At 46.8% G+C, this 20,031-nt stretch overlaps 1 protein-coding gene across 1 annotated transcript; it reads right to left on the bottom strand.

Annotated features, from left to right (window-relative positions):
- Nucleotides 1–17,095: 17,095 nt before the first annotated feature.
- Nucleotides 17,096–18,513, bottom strand: LOC123398407 (E3 ubiquitin-protein ligase EL5-like). Its single transcript, XM_045092880.1, has one exon. The coding sequence runs from the start codon at nt 18,138–18,140 to the stop codon at nt 17,376–17,378; it is 765 nt and encodes a 254-aa protein (XP_044948815.1). The 5' UTR covers nt 18,141–18,513; the 3' UTR covers nt 17,096–17,375.
- Nucleotides 18,514–20,031: the final 1,518 nt, after the last annotated feature.

Here is a 20,031-nt window from a genome sequence, read left to right as displayed (position 1 = left end):
GTGGTTTCGTACCCGACAATAATCTCTTCGTTTGTTCTCCGCTATTAGTGACTTTGGAGTGAATCTTTGTTGCATGTTGAGGGCTAGTTATATGATCCAATTATGTTATCATTGTTGAGAGAACTTCACTAGTGAAAGTATGAACCCTAGGCCTTGTTTCCACGCATTGCAATTCCGTTCGTGCTCACTTTTGTTACTAGTTACCTTGCTGTTTTTGTAATTTCAGATTATAAAAACCTATATCTACCATCCATATTGCACTTGTATCACCATCTCTTCGCCGAACTAGTGCACCTATACAACTCCATTGTATTAGGTGTGTTGGGGACACAAGAGACTCTTTGTTATTTGGTTGCAGGGTTGCTTGAGAGAGACCATCTTCATCCTACGCCTCCCGCGGATTGATAAACCTTAGGTCACCCACTTGAGGGAAAATTGCTACTGTCCTACAACAACGTCTACAAGGAGAAGGTTGCGTAGTAGGCATTAGCCCCCGTCCCCTCCCGAGCCGTAGAGGCACTGGTCGCGCTCTGGCACCCCGTAGCAAGCCCCTTGGTGGATAGCCGTCGGCCGCATCTGCCCCTGCCGTGGCCAGAGCCGCCAAAGCTCTCCCCACGTGCCAGCTGCCCTTGGACCCCTCATCCTCATGCTTCCAAGCTCTGCCAGCCCGCTCCTGCCGCCCTGCATCGTTCCAGCGCTTGTCGACGAGGTTCTTATCCCCAGGCGCCGCGGGAACCACCTCGGGCCGGCTATAAAAAAGGAACCCCCAAGCTCCTTGAGCAACCCAGTAGCCTCGGTGAGCCCGCAACTCTCTCCCCCTTGCCTCAATTTGGCCAGAGCCCCTCGCCTCGCTCGCCTCTGGCCGTAGCGTCGCCGCCAGCCGTGAGCAAAATTCCAGCAGCCCCAAACCCTAACCGTCCCACCCTGGCCCCTGCTGGCCTCACTGTGACCCCTAGTGCGCATCCCCTCTGTCGTTTTCACCTAGGAGCCTCTGTCTGCGAAGCCTCCTTCCCACCCAAGCCGTCACCCGCCATTGCCACAGCCATGCTCAATGCAGAGCTCACCGGCGACCCTCTACGCTCCCATGAGGTGCGGCTCCTTCCATTGAACGCGTCGGTGTGATGAGCGCCGCGAGAGATGTCCCTAGCACCGGCGGGCCTCGCTGGACTCGTCGATGTCTCTGCCCAAGCGTGCGCGATAGGAGAGGGACGAACCCGACACGTGGCCCCACCTGTCGGTGAGACAACCGTCGCTCCTCGTGGCGCTGGCCTGCTGATGCACCTTCCCTGCGAGTAAGCGCCTTTCCTTGAATGTGTTTTCAATTTTGGAAAGCGTATTCATCCACGAGCTGTTTCTTTTCTTTTTCTGATTTGTTTTAAAATCCATCTTTGACCAAGCTTTGACTGGCCATATCTTTTTAAATAAAATTCCAAATGGATTAATTCTTTTTCCCTACCTCATCTGAAATGTGATCCCATGCTATTCGAGGATGTTGGTCTCTCTGTCTTATGGTTTTTCCCTGGCAGCATAGTCCGGGTGATTCCGGACCACGCGGGGGTAAAAATGGGTGTGTGTCGGTTCTGGCTGTTACTTCTAAAATACTGTACATGGGATTAGCCCGTGACTATTGAAACCCATGGGTTGTGGGTAAAGAGTACACCTTCTGCAGAGTCAAAACTATCTGAGTAGACGTGTCTGCGGTCACGGACGACTGGTTGACAGGTCAAGGGTCAGTCTGAGTGTCGGTCTTCAGAGGAATTAAATTGAAACAGGATGATATCTATGAACCACGATGATAACCATTATTATTATTATTATTATGAATTTCTCATGTGGACTAATCATTTTTGGCATATGGATTTGTTAGAGTATCCCTGGAACGGTTCTACCTCGTGAATACTCGGTGTTGTTATTATGTAAGCCCTTTCTGTGGCATCGCTGAGACGCCCGATTGTGGCGAGTATTTATTTTATCATGCCCTTTCTGTGGTGTCACTTAGACAGCTGACTATGGCAACTGTTATTACTTTCATATCAGCCCTTTATGTGGTGTCTCCGAGACGCACGACTGTAGCATGCATGCCATTGCTTATTCTTGTTATCTTCATATAAGCCCTTTTTATGGTGTCGCTCTACATGCCCAACTGTGGCATGTTTAGTAATATTCCATTAACAAGTCCCTTTATGCGGTGTCGCTAAGACGTCCGACTATGGCTTGTGTTACTTGTCCTTCCGAGATGTCGCCTCAGACGCCCGATCGACAAGCTTATAATTGATTGTTACCTTTCCTTGCTTGTTTATACACCATTGGAAAATGATTCATCTGCATAGATGCATCACTGAATAATTCTTATGGCATGACAGAGTTATTTAATAATTTATGCATGCATCTCACCTACTTTAACTTATCTGTTTTCTTGATGTTTGCGAGTACATTTCAAGTACTCACTCACTTGTCCTTGGCTATTGTCTTGGCCAGATTGCATTCGAAGAGGAACATGATGTCGTCAGCCCCGGAATCTAGGAGTCAAGGATAGCAGCCTTGTGAGACAGGAATTTATCCAGCTCAGCTGTTCTTGTGGGAACAGAGTCCAATGGGCACTGGAGATTCCTCGAGTCGCTTCCGCCGTCAACCTATGACTTTTGTTCAACCGAGTGGACCTTCATGGTTGTAACCCAAATTATGTATTTTTCTTGGGATTTCTGTGTCAAGCAAGTGTCCACCAGCTAACAGTAATCCTGGGACTGGTGGACACAAATGCCTGTTTTTTGGAAATTCTTTTTTCGAAAAAACGGCCGCTATAGGTGACGAAGCTGGTGACTTGTGTGGTGCATGGCCTTGGGGGTCAGCGTGTGGGGCTCCCGTTTGCACGTCGGAGCGGTGACTCCAAAGATGGTTGTAGGGCATCGGCTCTGGTTACTCGGGCGGTAGAGCAGGCAGCTTGCCTGGTCTGTGGCCTTGATATAGGCATGGATGCTTGAGCAATGGTTCCAATTTTGATTGTAGGGTGTCGGCAATGGGTTGCTCGGGTAACGGAGCCGATAGCTCACCTGGTGCATAGCTCCGGGGTCGGCGTGTGTTGATGGTGCCTTGTTGAAGGCGTGTTGTAATGGTTTTCTTTGAATTTCCATTAATTAACTGTTAGTTCTCTTCTTATTATTTTCATGAATCGGCCTTAAAGACAAGGTTTCAAAAAAGGACAAGAGAAGGTTCTGTGCAGATTTGCTGCATCGGACTAACAGTGTTCAACTCGCGATTGAAGGATCAAACATGTTTGGATTGGACTCAAACTTGATGAGCTCGTACCTTATTTTGAGTTTTCGATCCGGTTAGCTGGTTTAAAGAATAAAGACTGGGTCAAGTGGAGCATCATATTTGAGAATATGTTTTCAGTTTGGACAGCTGAGTTTCAACAGTGAGTAGTTTCGGGAGATTAACATAACTGGTTGGCAAAAAATGTCTGATTGAGCAATTTTTTGAGGATATCTCTACAACATGTGTATCTACTTGTTTGTCAAATTTGATGTTATTTGGTTCAACAGTTTGAGAGAAGTTTGCAAAATACAGAAGGGGGCAAAAATTATGTTAACTTTTTGCTGAAATCTTGTCTCTTGTGGTTGTTGTTGCTGTTGTCGGTTGACAATGTTGAGTGTGTTTTTCTTTAGAGGTTTTAGAGAAGACTTTATATTCATCATTCTCATAGTGCATGTTGTTTGAGTTTATTTCAATGCTTACTTCTTGGTCGAAGTTGTCTTCAAAGTTCTACTCCCTTCGTTCCTAAATATATACCCTTCTAGAGATTTATATATTTACAAACAGAGGTTGTAAAATGAAGAAGTTGTTTATTGTGAACATTTGCCATATAAGGGCATTGCTAACCGATCACCTATATATAACGGAGGATCCCATGGAGTAAAATTTTAATGCAGTATTTTTACTCTGCTTAATTTTGGCCGAACCTAGCTAATCCCCTATAATAATGGAGTAAAACCAAATTTGCATCAAATTGAACATAACTTTGATTGAAACAACTGAAATTTGACATAAAGTTCAACAAATATTTGATTTTACTGAGTAATCTACATATACTCAACATAGATTAGCATAATGTCCAACATAGATTCGACTTAAATTAAAACTTCATCTTAAACTCAACCTAAACCTAAACATAGGTTCTAATAAATCTTATAGAGTGCTATCCAATTGGCCTGAATCATCCCACTGATCATGAGGTCCGACCATGTGTCGTCGTCGCCGCAATCGGGGTAGATGCGACGCCATTCTTCAATGTCGATCTCCTCATCGCCGTTGTCGTGCTCCTCGTCGTCGAAGAGGATGGCAAGCCCCCTGCCCCCGCCCTCTGCGCGTTTTCACCATGGCTTCAACAAACCGCTTTCGACCTATCTTCACGAACTCGGGGTACTGGTGGCGGAGGTCCACCATGTACTCCTCATTGGCGGCTTCCCCTGTGAGGTGCTTCATCGCGTCCGGTTCTCCCTGGCCATTGACACACTCACCGTTCCCATGGACTGTTGGGGAACGTCGCATGGGAAACAAAAAATTTCCTATGCGCACGAAGACCTATCATGGTGATGTCCATCTACGAGAGGGGGTGAGTGATCTACGTACCCTTGTAGATCGTACAGCAGAAGCGTTAGAGAACGCGGTTGATGTAGTGGAACGTCCTCACGTCCCTCGATCCGCCCCGCGAACAATCCCGCGACCAGTCCCACGATCTAGTACCGAACGGACGGCACCTCCGCGTTCAGCACACGTACAGCTCGACGATGATCTCGGCCTTCTTGATCCAGCAAGAGAGACGGAGAGGTAGAAGAGTTCTCCGGCAGCGTGACGGCGCTCCGGAGGTTGGTGATGATCTTGTCTCAGCAGGGCTCCGCCCGAGCTCCGCAGAAACGCGATCTAGAGGAAAAACTATGGAGGTATGTGGTCGGGCAGCTGTGAGAAAGTCGTCTCAAATCAGCCCTAATTGCTCCATATATATAGGAGGAGGGAGGGGGACCTTGCCTTGGGGTCCAAGGGACCCTCAAGGGGTCGGCCGAGCCAAGGGGGGGAGGACTCCCCCCCCAAACCGAGTTTGACTTGGTTTGGTGGGAGGAGTCCCCCTCCCTTTCCACTTCCTCCCTCTTTTTTCTTTCTTTTCCTTTGATTCTTTATTCTTGGCGCATAGGCCCCCTTGGGGCTGTCCCACCAGCCCACTAAGGGCTGGTGTGTCTCCCCAAAGCCTATGGGCTTCCCCGGGGTGGGTTGCCCCCCCCCCCCGGTGAACTCCCGGAACCCATTCGTCATTCCCGGTACATTCCCGGTAACTCCGAAAACCTTCCGGTAATCAAATGAGGTCATCCTATATATCAATCTTCGTTTCTGGACCATTCCGGAAACCCTCGTGACGTCCGTGATCTCATCCGGGACTCCGAACAACATTCGATAACCAACCATATAACTCAAATACGCATAAAACAATGTCGAACCTTAAGTGTGCAGACCGTGCGGGTTCGAGAACTATGTAGACATGACCCGAGAGACTCCTCGGTCAATATCCAATAGCGGGACCTGGATGCCCATATTGGATCCTACATATTCTACGAAGATCTTATCGTTTGAACCTCAGTGCCAAGGATTCGTATAATCCCGTATGTCATTCCCTTTGTCCTTCGGTATGTTACTTGCCCGAGATTCGATCGTCAGTATCCGCATACCTATTTCAATCTCATTTACCGGCAAGTCTCTTTAATCGTTCCGTAATACAAGATCCCGCAACTTACACTAAGTCACATTGCTTGCAAGGCTTATGTGTGATGTTGTATTACCGAGTGGGCCCCGAGATACCTCTCCGTCACACGGAGTGACAAATCCCAGTCTTGATCCATACTAACTCAACTAACACCTTCGGAGATACCTGTAGAGCATCTTTATAGTCACCCAGTTACGTTGCGACGTTTGATACACACAAAGCATTCCTCCGGTGTCAGTGAGTTATATGATCTCATGGTCATAGGAATAAATACTTGACACGCAGAAAACAGTAGCAACAAAATGACACGATCAACATGCTACGTCTATTAGTTTGGGTCTAGTCCATCACGTGATTCTCCCAATGACGTGATCCAGTTATCAAGCAACAACACCTTGTTTATAATCAGAAGACACTGACTATCATCGATCAACTGGCTAGCCAACTAGAGGCATGCTAGGGACGGTGTTTTGTCTATGTATCCACACATGTAAATGAGTCTTCATTCAATACAATTATAGCATGGATAATAAACTATTATCTTGATACAGGAATTATAATAATAACCATACATTTATTATTGCCTCTAGGGCATAATTCCAACATGGACGACGGCTGGAACTCGACGAGTGATGTCCCTCAGGGGAAGTTGAGGCAAGTCGCGGAGCCGTCCAGCTAGAACTCCCACCGGTCATACTCGAGGGTGGCGAGTTCGGGCGTGTGAAGGAGCCGAGCCAATGGCGTCCGTTGGTCTCTCGATAAGTGATCTACGCCATCCATGTCCCCACCCTCGCTGTCGGATGTCGAGATACTTCCTCTACCATTGATGTGGTGCGAGGAGTTCGGGGAAGGCAGAGAGGCGAGTCAGAGAGGCGACATCATCATGGTGGCGGCGGCTTGAGAAGTAGTCGCTTGAGGACGCGCGGCTCGCGTGGCGGCGTGGATCCGCACTACGGATCAACGGCGGGGGCCTCCGGCCACAACGTCCGGCTATTGAGAGGAGAGGGGTGGCGGGGAACGACGAGGAGCGGGAGGAGGAGAGGCAGAAGAGTGAAGATAGGAATGAAGATTTTTTTTAGTCCACCCTCGAGCAGTGGAGTAAATATAGCCTAGGGATATAGTCCGAAGGATAATTTTTCCTCCACTATCGATGATTGGGGTTCAGTTAGGTGCGCGTTAGAGGAATAAAGTCAACTTTTTTACTTCTCTAACATCGGAGAGGGAACCGACTAGAAATGACATAATTGAATTTGTGTATCGCAACTAAGCTAACGAGCTCCAACACTTTGTTGGTCATAGCCATGCCATGCATTGTTCTTTAGAACCAGCAATCATTGTTCCCTGGCCACGAACTCGAGGCTGTTTCTGAGCCACTTCGTAGCATCGGTTGATACGTCTCCAATATATCTATAATTTTTTGATTGTTCCATGCTATTATATTATCATTCTAGGATGCTTTTTAGGCATTTACTTACTCATTATATTATTTTTGAGCACTAACCTATTAACCGAGTGCCAAGTGTCAGTTGTTGTTTTCTGCATGTTTTTCGCTTTTCAGGAATACTATACAAAACAAAGTCCAAATACCTCGAAATGTTTCGGTGATTTTCCCTGGACAAAATAAAGACCTAGAATCTTTGAAGGGACACCGGAGGGCACACGGGGTGCCCCCAAGCCATGAGGGCGCGTCCAGGGGGATGGTCCTGCCCTCATTGCTTGGAGTCACTTCCTGGCTCTCCAGGCCTCGTTCTCTTCACTATAAATTCTCATATATCCCAGAAATCCTAGAGAGCTTCCCGAAACACTTTTTCTGCCGCCGCAAGTCTCTGTTCCGTCATGTGCCCATGTGAAGCCCTTTTCCGGTGTCCTGCCAGAGGGGGATCGATCATGGAGGACCTCTACATCAACCTTGTTGCTCACATGGTGATATGTGAGTAGTTCACCACAAACCTACGGGTCCGCAGATAGTACCTAGATGGCTAACTCTCTCTATTTTTTTTGTTGCCAAGATCACCGTGATTCCCGGAGTGATCTATCTTATGTAGTCACTTTTGCGGTGTGTTTGTTGGGATCCGATGAATTATGAGTTTATGTTCAGATTATTCACGATTAAATATTTGAATCTTTCCTAAGTTCTTATGTGCATGATTGTTATAGCTTCGTAAATCTCTCCAATCAATCGGTTTGGTTTGACCAACTAGAATGATTTACCTTCACTCAGAGAGGTGCGTCGTAGTGGGTTAATCTTGCGGTGTATCGGTTTGGTTTGGCCAACTATATTGATTTATCTTTAGTGAGAAAGGTGTGTTGTAGTGGGTTCAATCTTGCGGTGCTTAATCCCAGTGAAAGAAGCGGACATGACATATATTGTATTGTTGCCACTAAGGGTAAAACGATGAGGTTCATTCATATTAATTGGATTTACTTTCTCTACATCATGTCATCATCCTTCAAGCATTACTCTATTTTTACTTAATACTCTAGATGCATGCTGGATAACGGTCGATGGTGGAGTAATAGTAATAGATGCAATTACGAGTCAGTCTACTTTCTTATGGACGTGATGCCTATATACATGATCATTGCCGTGAATAAATATTGCATGATTATCCACATTGCTCAACAGAAGCCTCTAGCGAAAACTATGGCCCCGGGTCTGCTCACAAATATAATACTAAAATATAAAAAATACCTCGATGCCTTCTATTATTTGTAGTTCTTTTTATATTTAATATATTTTTATTATCTATCTTTCACTACTTATCGCTTGCAAGTAACAAGTTCAAGAGGATTGATAACCCTCTTGCGTGCATTGGGTGCAAGTGCGTGCTCTTTTGTGTACAGGCGTTGAAGACATGAAATTGTGTGGTCCTCCTATTGATTCGATAACTTTGGTTCTTACTAAGTAAAATCTTTACCTTTACTGTACTGCATCATCCCCTCCTTTTTAGGAAAAATCCCAACGCAGTTCCCAAGTATCACCGACCCCCTTGTATTATTCGCTTTTCTTAGACGTGATACTTTTGCACCTAAGAAAACATTTTTTAAATGATTTTTTATGGAAAACTTTGATCTTGCAATTTTTTGTCATGAAATCACATTTTTTGAGGTTGTGACAAAAGAAAGGTACCGTAAAAGTTTTTTACTTTCGAAAGCATTTTGGAGCATTCATTTCTTTTTGCCATAACTTCCACAAATGTGATTTCATCATGAAATTTTGCAAGCTCTTAGAGCATTTATCAAAGTTTGTCGTAATAAAATTTAGATGTTTTTTAACATTGTTTAAATGGTTTTTCAAGTTATCGTTCATCCCGAGGTCATTTGAGCTCGTGTGTAGAAGGGGACTTTCGACTTTTCTACTACCTCTTCTAATACATTGATGCAGAAAGCTTTTGTTTGCTACAAAAAAACATAGGCAAGGTGACTAGAAAAATATCTCTACACCCCCACGTTGCCTCCAAGTTGATACGAACAAAGCCCAAAAATTCATTGTTGTTACCCCTTTCCTCCTCCACCTCCTTCGTTATCGGGCGAAGCCCGCACGACAGACGATGGCAGCGGTGTTATCTACTCCTTTGACGACGCGGGCAATGCTCGACTTTTGGGGGCGACGACCCTAGGATTCTCTACGACGCAGGCAACCGTTTCAGACATGGCGGTGGCATGGTGGTCGGACTTGGTTTCACCCCGATCATCCCCTCGATGGCGCTCGGTGTGCACTCTTCGACTCGCACGGGTGTAACGGAGCCATACATGTGGGTGGCATATTGATTCGTCTCCAACGTATCTATAATTCTTGCTTGTTCCATGCTACTTTTGTATCAATCTTATATACTTTAAAGGTCGGTCTATATCATTTTTGAGAACTAACCTATTAATGCCCAACGCAAATTTGTATTTTTTGCTTTAAACGCCAATTTCTGTTTTTTGCTTGTTTTTTTACTTCTTAGAAAATCAATACCAAATGAATTCCAAACACAATACGACTTTACGGTGTTTTTTTGGACGTGAAGGGACCTTAGAAGACTTGGGAAGAGGCCAACAACCTTACGAGAGAGCCACGAGCTCATAGGGCGCGCCCGAGGGGTTAGGCACATCACCTGAGCTCGTAACTCCCTCACAACTACGTCTGACCTAATTCCACCCCTATATATTCTCAAATATTCCAAAACCAACAGGGATAGCCTCGAAAACCTTTTACCGTCACGATCCCATTTGGAGGCCTCCGGCGGTATTCTATAGGAGGGGGAATCGATCGCGGTTGCCATCTACATCAAGCTTTTTTGCATCCATGATGATGCATGAGTAGTTCTCCATAGGCATACAGGTCCCATAGTTAATAGTTAGATGGCTCTCTCTCTTTCTCTATGATCTTCAATACCATGTTCTCATCAGAGATCAATCCGATGTGATCCTCCTTTGCAGTGTGTTTGTGATATGTCCACTTTGCATCATGTTTTATCCCTGCTATTTGTAAAGTTTTTTATTTATATAACACTTCATTGAGTATTTCTAATGCCTTTTCTCTCTTAATATGCAAGATTTACACAAGAAGGGAGAATGCCGACAACTCGATTTCAGGGCTTGAAAAAGCTACAATAGAGATACCTATTTAGCACATCTCCAAATGGGCTGAAATTTCACGGAGAATTATTTTGGAATATACCAAAAAATATTGGGATAAATATCCACTGGTGGAGGCAAGCCAGCTGCCCACACAGCACCAGCCCCCCCCCACTAGGGCGTGCCCTGATGTTGTGTGGAGCCCCTGGCCCACGTCTGGCCTCCTCCTTCTGGTATATAAGTCATTTTACGCTAAAACTTTTATGGGGAGACTTTCGGGACGAGGCGCCGCCGCCATAAGGCAGAACTAGAGCAGGCACACTTTTGCTCTCCGGCGGACAGATTCCGTCGGGACACTTTCCTTCCGGGGGGGGGGGGATCGAAGCCTTCGTCATCACCAACAACCCTCTAATCGCGGGAGGACCAATCTTCATCATCACCATCAACAGAACCATCTCATCTCAAACCCTTGTTTATCTCTTGTATTCAATCTTTGTGTCAGAACTTCGGATTGGTACATGTGATTGGCTTGTAGTGTTGATTACTTATCGTAGTTGATGCTAGTTGGTTTGCCTCTTGAGATACTAAATGTGCAGATCCTTTATGTTATTCAATACCCCTCTGATCTTGAACAACATGATGATGAGTGAGTAGTTACTTTTGTTCTTGAGGACATGGGAGAAGTCTTGTCATAAGTAATCATGTGAATTTGGTATTCGTTTGATATTTTGATGATATGTATGTTGTGATTCTCTTAGAGGTGTCATGTGAACGTTGACTGCATGACACTTCACCATTTATGGGCCTAAGGGAACTCATTGTGGAGTAGTAATTAGATGATGGGTTGCTAGAGTGACAAAAGCTTAAACCTCAGTTTATGAGTTATTCCATAAGGGGTTGATTTGGATCCAAACGTTTATTTCTATGGTTAGTCTTTGTCTTAAATCTCTTTCCGTACTTGCGGATGCTTGCGAGAGGGGGTAATCATAAGTGGGAGGCTTGTTCAAGTAAGAACAGCACCCAAGCACCGTTCCACTCACATATCAAATCATCAAAGTAATGAATGCGGAATCAAAAGAACATGGTGAAAGTGACTAGATGAAATTTCCGTGTGTCCTGAAGAACGTTTGCATCAATATAAGTACTTGTTCACGCCTCTCCTTTGCACTCAAAAGGATTGGGCTATCTTGTTGCACTTTATTTACTTTTGTCCCTAGTTACTCGTTACAAATTATCTTGCTACCAGTTTGTTGAGATTCGATGAACTTATGATTAGATTATTCATTGAAAGTAATTGAGTCTTCTATGAATTCTATTATGACTTACTATGTACTCTTTCCGTATTGAATTAAGTGACTCAACTTTATACTAAATTTAAATACAAAGTTGAGTCACTTATTTTGGGACGGAGGGAGTATGGTTGTTATGGCTATGTATGCTTTTCGATCTATGAGTCTTCTTTGGCCAAGTAGATGAGTAGATCATCAAAGGTAGTGGTGCATAGTAGTAGGTTCAATCTTCAATGTCCTCACCTAGTGACAAAAGGGGTAGTGAAGCACGTATTTGTATTGTTGCTACTAAGGATAAAACGACAGGTTCTGAATATATTGCTTGTCATACTTTGCCTACATCATGTCATCTTGCTTAATGCATTACTCTGTTTATTTGAACTTAATACCTAGAGAGGCAAGCATAGAAGCGCTCTCGAAGTAGAATAATAGTAGTAGATGCAGAATCATTTCGGTCTACTTGTCAAAGATGTGATGCCTATATACATGATCATACCATGAATAACATCATAACTAGGCGCGTTTCTACCAATTGCCGAATATTAATTTGTTTACCCACCTCATGCTATGTTCTTGACAAAGATGCATCTAGTGAAAACTATTGCCCCGGGGTCTATTCCACATGCTTACCAAAAATACATTTACTTATGCATTTTATTTAACTTTTATTTACTTTGCATTTTATCTATCTACCACTACCACATGTAATCCTTTTAATTAACGAGTACAAGGGGATTGACAACCCTCTTGCCCGCATTGGGTGCAAGTATTTGCTCTTGTTTGTGCAGTAACTCTCGACGATTGATTGCATGCTTCTCCTAAATCTTAGTTCTCACTGATAAAAATACTTGTTGCTACTTTACTACATCAATCCCTTCCTCTTCAGGAAAAACCCAAACCATCTACAAACTAGCATGTATCACAAGGGCTCACTGCACGGCCGGTCAGTGTCGGGGTTAATGAGTAGATGACGGCTAGGTAGCCAACGTTTTGTGATGTATGACGGCGTGGCTGGATCTGGCGAGCCAGTAGGAGCTTTGGTGGATATGCTTGTCGATTTCGCACGATATGCTTGGCGGTTACGACTATGCTTAGGAGGGTTCCCTAAGTCAGGGATGGTGGGTTCTTCTAACATATTTCTAGGTGGTGGAGGAGATCCATGGCTCGGGATAAAAATGCCTGGCTCCAGCTTTTAGGTCGGAGCCAACGACGACGACAGCGGTAGGTGCCGCTTTCCTTATTGGGGGTGTCGCTATGAGTTTATATCTGCCAATACAGGCTCAAAGCGAATCCACCTCTCCTAGTGGAGTCGGCCATGACAACGCTCCGACATCACTTTCTTCTTGAAGGCATCACCTTGGATAAGTTGCGAAAGGTGAGGCCTGCTTTGGGTGGCTGGCCTAGACCCGTAGGATTGGTATTATTGTTGGCAACGATGATAACGGTCTTGAGCTGAGCAGAGTTGCGATAGAGCTTCGATAGTCTGTTCTTTCCGACATGTCCAAGAGGTTTCTTCCACCTCACCATGTTGTCGTGCAGCCGGAGTTACCTCGGAGGACCCTAGGCTGTGACAATGGTCGACAGTTGGTGCTCTCCGTGGGGCTCATGGCTGGTGCATGCCATGTTTCTCTCTTTTGTAATGATTTTTGTCAAACTCGGAGCTTACATGGCATTTGGTGTGGCTTGGCTGACTGTTTAGCATGGATGGTCATTGGCTTAGTGCGGTTATTGCGGCAAGGGCTTCGTTGGTGATTGTCAGTAATGAAGTCGAAGTTGTTGGCTCAAAGAGGGGCAATGACGATGACTGCTGTAGTCAATCTCAACAAGTCCTCTTCTCGGTAAATTTTGTGTGCTCTATGTTGGGAGCCATGTCAGCCATTGGTATCTTATATGGTCATCATTCATGAAGGCATTTGTGAGCATTCGTAACGGTTTTCATCCGGTATTTCATTGATTAATCGAGTAATTATCTTATTTATAATTGAAGAAATCAGCAAATCTTTTGTCTTATCTAATAAAAACGAACCCAGAGTATCTTTTGATTAATTAAGAGGGTGATAATCTGTGGATATTTTCTCCTATGAACAAAAGAAAGAGACACACTTGACTAAGCTCGCCGGTTAAGAAAGGAAAATACAAAGGATACCATTCTTTTCAATAAAACAACCAAGAGAAGACAGCACGTCAAAATACCATTTGATTAAGAGGAGTGCCATTATGTGGATAATATCGGACGAACAAAGAAAGAGACATGCCTGACTTAACACACCCAAGATAAGATAGCAGCTCGGTCGCCACTAGAAAACCAACACACCTCGCACAGGCTGTCAGAATCCTGTAGAGGATTGAAGACGAGAGAGAGAGAGAAAAAGAAAGAAATAGAAATCAGATTAATAATTAAACAAAACGGGGAATCATTTCGCCGCCGGACGGGACGACGCGGCCAGGCAGCAGGGAAACAGTAATCCAATTATCCAGAGAGAAGAGGAGAGACTGTCAACGGATGGATGGTGGTGCCGGTGGCCACGGCATTTTATTAGCGCCACTGTCTATCATGTTGGACGATGATGTCTTTGTAGCGTTGCGATCATGGCGATGAGGTTGACACGCACGCCCGTGCCTATCCGTGGCGCGGGAAACCGGACCGGACCGGCGGCCCCTCCCCTCCCCCTGGCCCTGGGTCCGCTGTTTGGCCACCCACCCTCTTTCCTTTGTGTTCATACGTTGGTTAATCATCATGGTACACTACCTGCTGCCATGATCGTATCCGGTCGTTGCCCACCAAAGCACTACTAACCCTTTCTGTTTTGTTTTCTTGATGAGATGACCAGAGCACTAACCTTGAATATGTTGGAATCATCTCTTCTGCTTCTTTTTGTTGGAAAGTCTAGTCTTTCCCCTGCTATAAAATTTGGTGTCTTTTGGTTGCCGAAAGTACGCTCATCACAGAAACCAATTCGATTTCAGACGAGGATGGGAAAGAAATCTCGCATTAGATCAAGTATAATAGAATCGAGTCAGCTGGCTATAAGGAATAAAGTAGTATATTTTTGTTTAGCTCGAGAAAAGAGAAGAGGAAAGAGAAGGTAAGCGTGCTCTTAGTTAAGAGTCAGCTCTAACACGTGCTCCTAAGCACTTTGTAAGAATTAAAAGTGGACCATATAATAAAAAAATATTACACTCTTCTAACCAACTATTATACATGTTAGCTATAAAATGAATTATAGGTGACATGACAATGTCTTATAGTCAGCAACTGGTTATACTATTAACCATGCTCTTATGAACAGAAATCCACTTTTTTTTAGGGATTTGTTGTTTCTCGGAAAACCGAAGATAGCTTTAGGATTGGTTGATCCCGTCAGGGAGAAGGCAGTGTAGTGGGAAGCTCCGGGGTAGAGACGAGGGCGACACGATCGAGCTGTTAACGAAGCAGAAGAGAAAGTGAGTCTCGGCTCCAACACCTACTTCAAACCTTCCACAACCGTTTGGACCGTGCTTTGCGGATCACGGAAGACATCCAACGCGGTCATATAACGTCTGATTCTGACCGTCCTAGCCCATCAAAAATCGGAGACAAATGTGAGGGAGGTTTGCGGGGAGTTCGCGGGAGTCTGGATCTTCTGAGCGCCCTAGCCCACCACCCCCCCTTTCGCGCGCGCTTCCTGCCCGGTGCCACATACCCGCATTCATGCCGTTGTAGAGCGGCCACTCCTCATTGAAGAGCGGACACGACTTCTCATTGGCGCCGACATTGAAGCGGCTCGCCGACCAAGGGCACCACCTGCGACGTGTCTCCAGTGTCCATGCGTGTTCAATGCCGGAGACGTGTGACTGGATGGGACAGGAAATATATCTACCATGCCCGTTCAATACCCCGTTCGTCCGTATACTGCCATTAAGCAAGCTCGCTGGGCGAGAAACCCACTTCGGCATCTCGTATTGACACATGGCCTCACCGAAATTCGCTATTTAAGGGCGGACACACCTGGCTATCTCCATAGCACAACACATCCGCTTCACATCCTCCTCCTTTCCTCCACATCCGCCATGACCGCCAGCGGGAAAGCATTATGGGGTAGCATGTCGCCGAAGATGAAGCACGGGGTGACCGCCCTTGCCACCGACTGGAAGAGTCGTCGTGCCAGGCGGATCGAGGCCGGCTTGACGTCAAGCTCACCCGAGGTCTCCGACGACGAGGACAACACCACGATGGAGACGACGCTCCGACGACGAGGACAACATCACGATGGGGATGGTGCTCCGACGACTACACACGAGATCCCACGCCTCATGTGCACCGCAATCGCACTTCAACGCAGCCATGATAGAGGTGCAGTTTGTGCCAACGCCTTTGTCGGTGTTCCAACAGGCGCATGAGGAACAACGATACAACTTGTTGCTCCTCGAGCAGCACCGGATGGCGGAGGGCAAGATCTATGCCGAGCGTGCGAGCGAGGATGCTATGGTGGTCATGGCCGCGATGAACCCCAACTTCGTCGTGGAGCAGCGTGCCATCTACGATGCGATCCGTTCTCAAGCCGCCGTTCGTGACGAAGCGGCTGCCGCGGAGGCGCAGCTGCAGGCGATCGCGAAGGAGAACAACGCCAGCTGCACCGTCGACGAACTATCAGCCGGCTCGGTGGGTACGCGCCACCGACGAACTATCAGCCGGCTCGGTGGGACGAAGACAGTGCCGACGACACCATTTTCATCGTGGACCTCGCGTCCATTGACCACAGACAGGTCACGGGCTCCTCCGAGGCTGAGTAGGCCAGGAAAGGCGATGGTGTCTATTCTTTCTCACCGGAGACCGTACCTTTACTTTATCGGTGTTATCACCGGTGTTTATGAAAACGGCGAATGAAGGACGACACGGGCTTGAACGCTGCCCGTCGCCGTCATGGGATAGGTTTAGGGGCAGCGGGTATTTTTTTGTTTTGTTTTAGATGTTTGAAATGTAATGAAATCCGTCGTGTTTGCATGAAATCCGTCCGTGTTTGCATGAATTTCATCTGATTTATTTTAAAAAATAAAATGTATATGCTCCTCCAGTCCCACTCCGGATAAACAATGTCGGAGCTCGAGACCTGGCGAGGAAAGGAGGAGCAAGGGAGCAGAGGAAGAGCTGGAAAGATTACTGATTGCAAAGGGAAAAATCAGGCAAGTGTTCTCTACATGTCCTCGTTTTCTTGTAATTTGATTTGAGGATAAAAAGAAATAGGTCAGTTCAATTTTCAAATGAATCGGTATTGCTTGGCCAGTAGCTTCGAACTGAGACAACGTACAGTGCACTCCAGCTCAAGCAAAAAAACAAGAAAATACGGTGCACCCGGATATTTGTTATTGTTGTCTTGTCGTCATGATCCAGTTGCTTCTCTAGTCAACATCTGCCTACGTGTCCCATATGAGCGCATGTGCCTCCACAGTACACTCGAGTACTACTCGACATGGACAGCCATCCATCATCACAAAGCGCTACCAGTAGCAGTAATGGTAAAAACATGAAGTGTATGTATTATCTGCAAAACTAACAGTGCTTCTTCGTCTCAGTCTCAGTGCCGCACAGCACAGATCTCATGGATTTTGGCGGCTTCAAATCGCCGAGATGCGTCCATAGATCTTGTTCACAGGATCAGGATTATACAGTTCCTCAATCGTGGTACTATCATACACTGTAGGAAATATGTACAATTTGCTTCCTTTTTTGGTGCCTCAAAATGGCTCAAGGAGATGCGGAGGGGAGCAGGAGCGGCGGACGGAGGCGTCGATCAAGAACCTGGCTGTGGCTTCGCCGGCCGCGGCGTGCTGCTCTCGCCGCCGGCTGCCGCGGGGCCCATCTCTAGGTCGCGGTCTGCTTGTGGTGGTGGTGGTGGTGGTGGCTGGGGCGTCGCGCCGCCGCAGCCGAGCAGCCGCCGGAGGGCCGCTACTCTGGCCGCCTCGACCACGGCCGCGACGCCGGCGATCGGGCCGTGGGAGGGCTGAGGCGCCTGCGGCGGCACCGGCTGCCGCGGCGGGCCGCCGGTTGCCACGGCGTCCTGGGAGCCGAAGAAGAGCACGTTGGTGGGGAAGATGGGCGACTCCGGATCGGCCTCGGGGGGCTGCACGGTGGGCGCCTCGTCGGCGACCGCGCACCGGCAGAGCGGGCAGGTGGAGTGCGACCGGAGCCACATGTCGACGCACTCGACGTGGAACGAGTGGCCGCACCGCGGCAGCAGGCGCGCGGCCTCCCCGGCGGCGAGCTCCGTGATGCAGACGGCGCAGTCGGCCGCGGGGTCCCCCTGGGCGACCACCCTCCGCGGCAGGGCCACGATGGCCGTCTCGTCCAGGCCCGTCCCGTGGCAGGGGCCCCCGAAGACGAACCGCGGGCCCCGGCCCCCGCCGTCCGCCCCGCCGCCGCCGATTGCGGGCGCGGCGCCCCGGTAGCGCTTGGCGCAGAGGAAGAGGTAGAAGCAGACGACGAAGGTGATAAAGATGGCGGCCGCCGCGGCCAGCATGGTCGCCGCCGCCGCCACGGATGTCCCCGTCACCGACATCGATCCGCCCTCGCTCCCCAAATCGCGCCCTCTTCTCCTCCCAAAGACTCTCTCTTCCCCAGCCCAGCCGCGGGTTCTCGGCTCGGAATTGTGGAGGTTTGCTTGAGATTTGTGTGTGTGTTGTATGCGTGTGAGAGAGAAGTGGATTTGGGCCGAACAGGCGAGAGGTGTTGTACTTGGTGGTACATATACTGCTAGCAGCCTAGCGCAACGCCGCCGCACTCCTATGTGAGCCCCTTTTTTTTTTTTTTTTTTGATGTGGGAACTCCTATGTGAGCTTTTTTGATTTATTTAATTTTTTGAAAAGGGAATTTAAGCCTTTGATGAATAAATACGGCTGGTCTAAAGCTATCTCTTGCCGAAAGATATCGACATAACCATATTTCACAAACTTGGCCGCTACAACGATAGCTTACATTTCATATATTGTTCTTAACATAACATGGCGTCATTGGCGGGGCACAAATTACTAAATTTGTATGTTGAGGAAGCTTATTTCCTTCGTCACATTTTAGAAGGCGTGCATGAATGATCTGTGAGATCAAAGTGAATCTTAATTGGTTATAATTTTTTTACAAGTGGTCACACAATAATTACACGACATCTAATTATTTGAGAAGATAATGCATAATAACTCACATAACCACTAAAACGAGGAGTCCTTGTAAGCCTTTTCATCCTGCATGCACATCTAGTGTTTCCACTATGCATACAGCCTACTTGTACTCATAATTAATCAAGCAGTAAATGTCACACACATTAATTCTTTTCTATTCTGAAAATGCATGTAAACCAACCGCGTCTTCTAAATCGTGATGGAGGGAGTAAGAACAATGATAATGACAATATTAACACAATTTAAGAACAATCCACATTGTATTATTACATACATGAATACCTTCAAGGAGCAACGTCTAGACGCTCTCCTTTTTGTACTCCATGCTTTTCCTAACCTAGCCGTCAACACGGCCAGGCGATATTCTTTCACCGATCTCAAACGTCTAGGGCACACGTCCTCTCTCCCTTCGGCTGTTGCTCTAGTGGCAGGAGGGAGGGGACCCCGTTTCTTTGATGTGTAGTTAGGATTTGGATTTACAGGTCGTGGTGCGTCGTTGGGGTGGTAGGAACGGCGCCCGGATGAATAAATCCGCCTCAACTCCACTCCAACATCGACGTGCCCTTCATGGCGGTGTCTCGGAGTTGATGACATCGTGTGTGTCGATCCTTCAGATCGGCGGTGTTAGGGTTTATGGATGGTATCGACGAGGCGGTGACGGTGACTCCTTGAGGTGTGTCTCTCCTTCACCTCTGTCTTCGTTGTTGTGGCATTGTTTCCGACATCATGATGGAGCAGGGAGATTTTGTCGTCCAGGAGTACGTGCAGGAGGTTGTCTATGCACGTGACAGCTCGAAGATGGTGCATCTTGTGATGGGTTTGTGGTTGAAGGCTGACAGTTCTGGTTTCCTCCTCCAACGTCGTTGTCATGTGGGGGTGTCAGATTTGGAGTTCGATGGCATATTTTGGGACATGTTGTCCTGGTTTGATTCTTTCAACAATAAAGATTTTGCTTTTGGAAAATTACTTTGGAGGTCAGTAAAGCTGCAGATCAACGATGAAGCCGCGTCGAGCTCGGGTGAAGAGGTGATCTGTCTCCTTTTCCTATGGTGGCCGCTTCGCTGGTGTCGAAAGAGAGGGACATGCGTTGGTATTTCGCGTAGGATTATCCTATCTTTTCAATCCTATAAGGTCGTTGTTTACGTGCCTTATAACTTGATCTTTATTTTACAAATGAGACACGTATTACCATAAAAAAGCAACGCCTAGATGCTAGAAGGGTAGAATCCATAGGAAAATTCTCGTGGTTCTAGAAGTGTATAAAAGTTGAATCTT

Source organism: Hordeum vulgare, chromosome 5H (assembly GCF_904849725.1).
Source record: "Hordeum vulgare subsp. vulgare chromosome 5H, MorexV3_pseudomolecules_assembly, whole genome shotgun sequence".
NCBI lineage: Eukaryota > Viridiplantae > Streptophyta > Magnoliopsida > Poales > Poaceae > Hordeum > Hordeum vulgare.
This window is presented reverse-complemented; position numbering and strand designations above follow the sequence as displayed.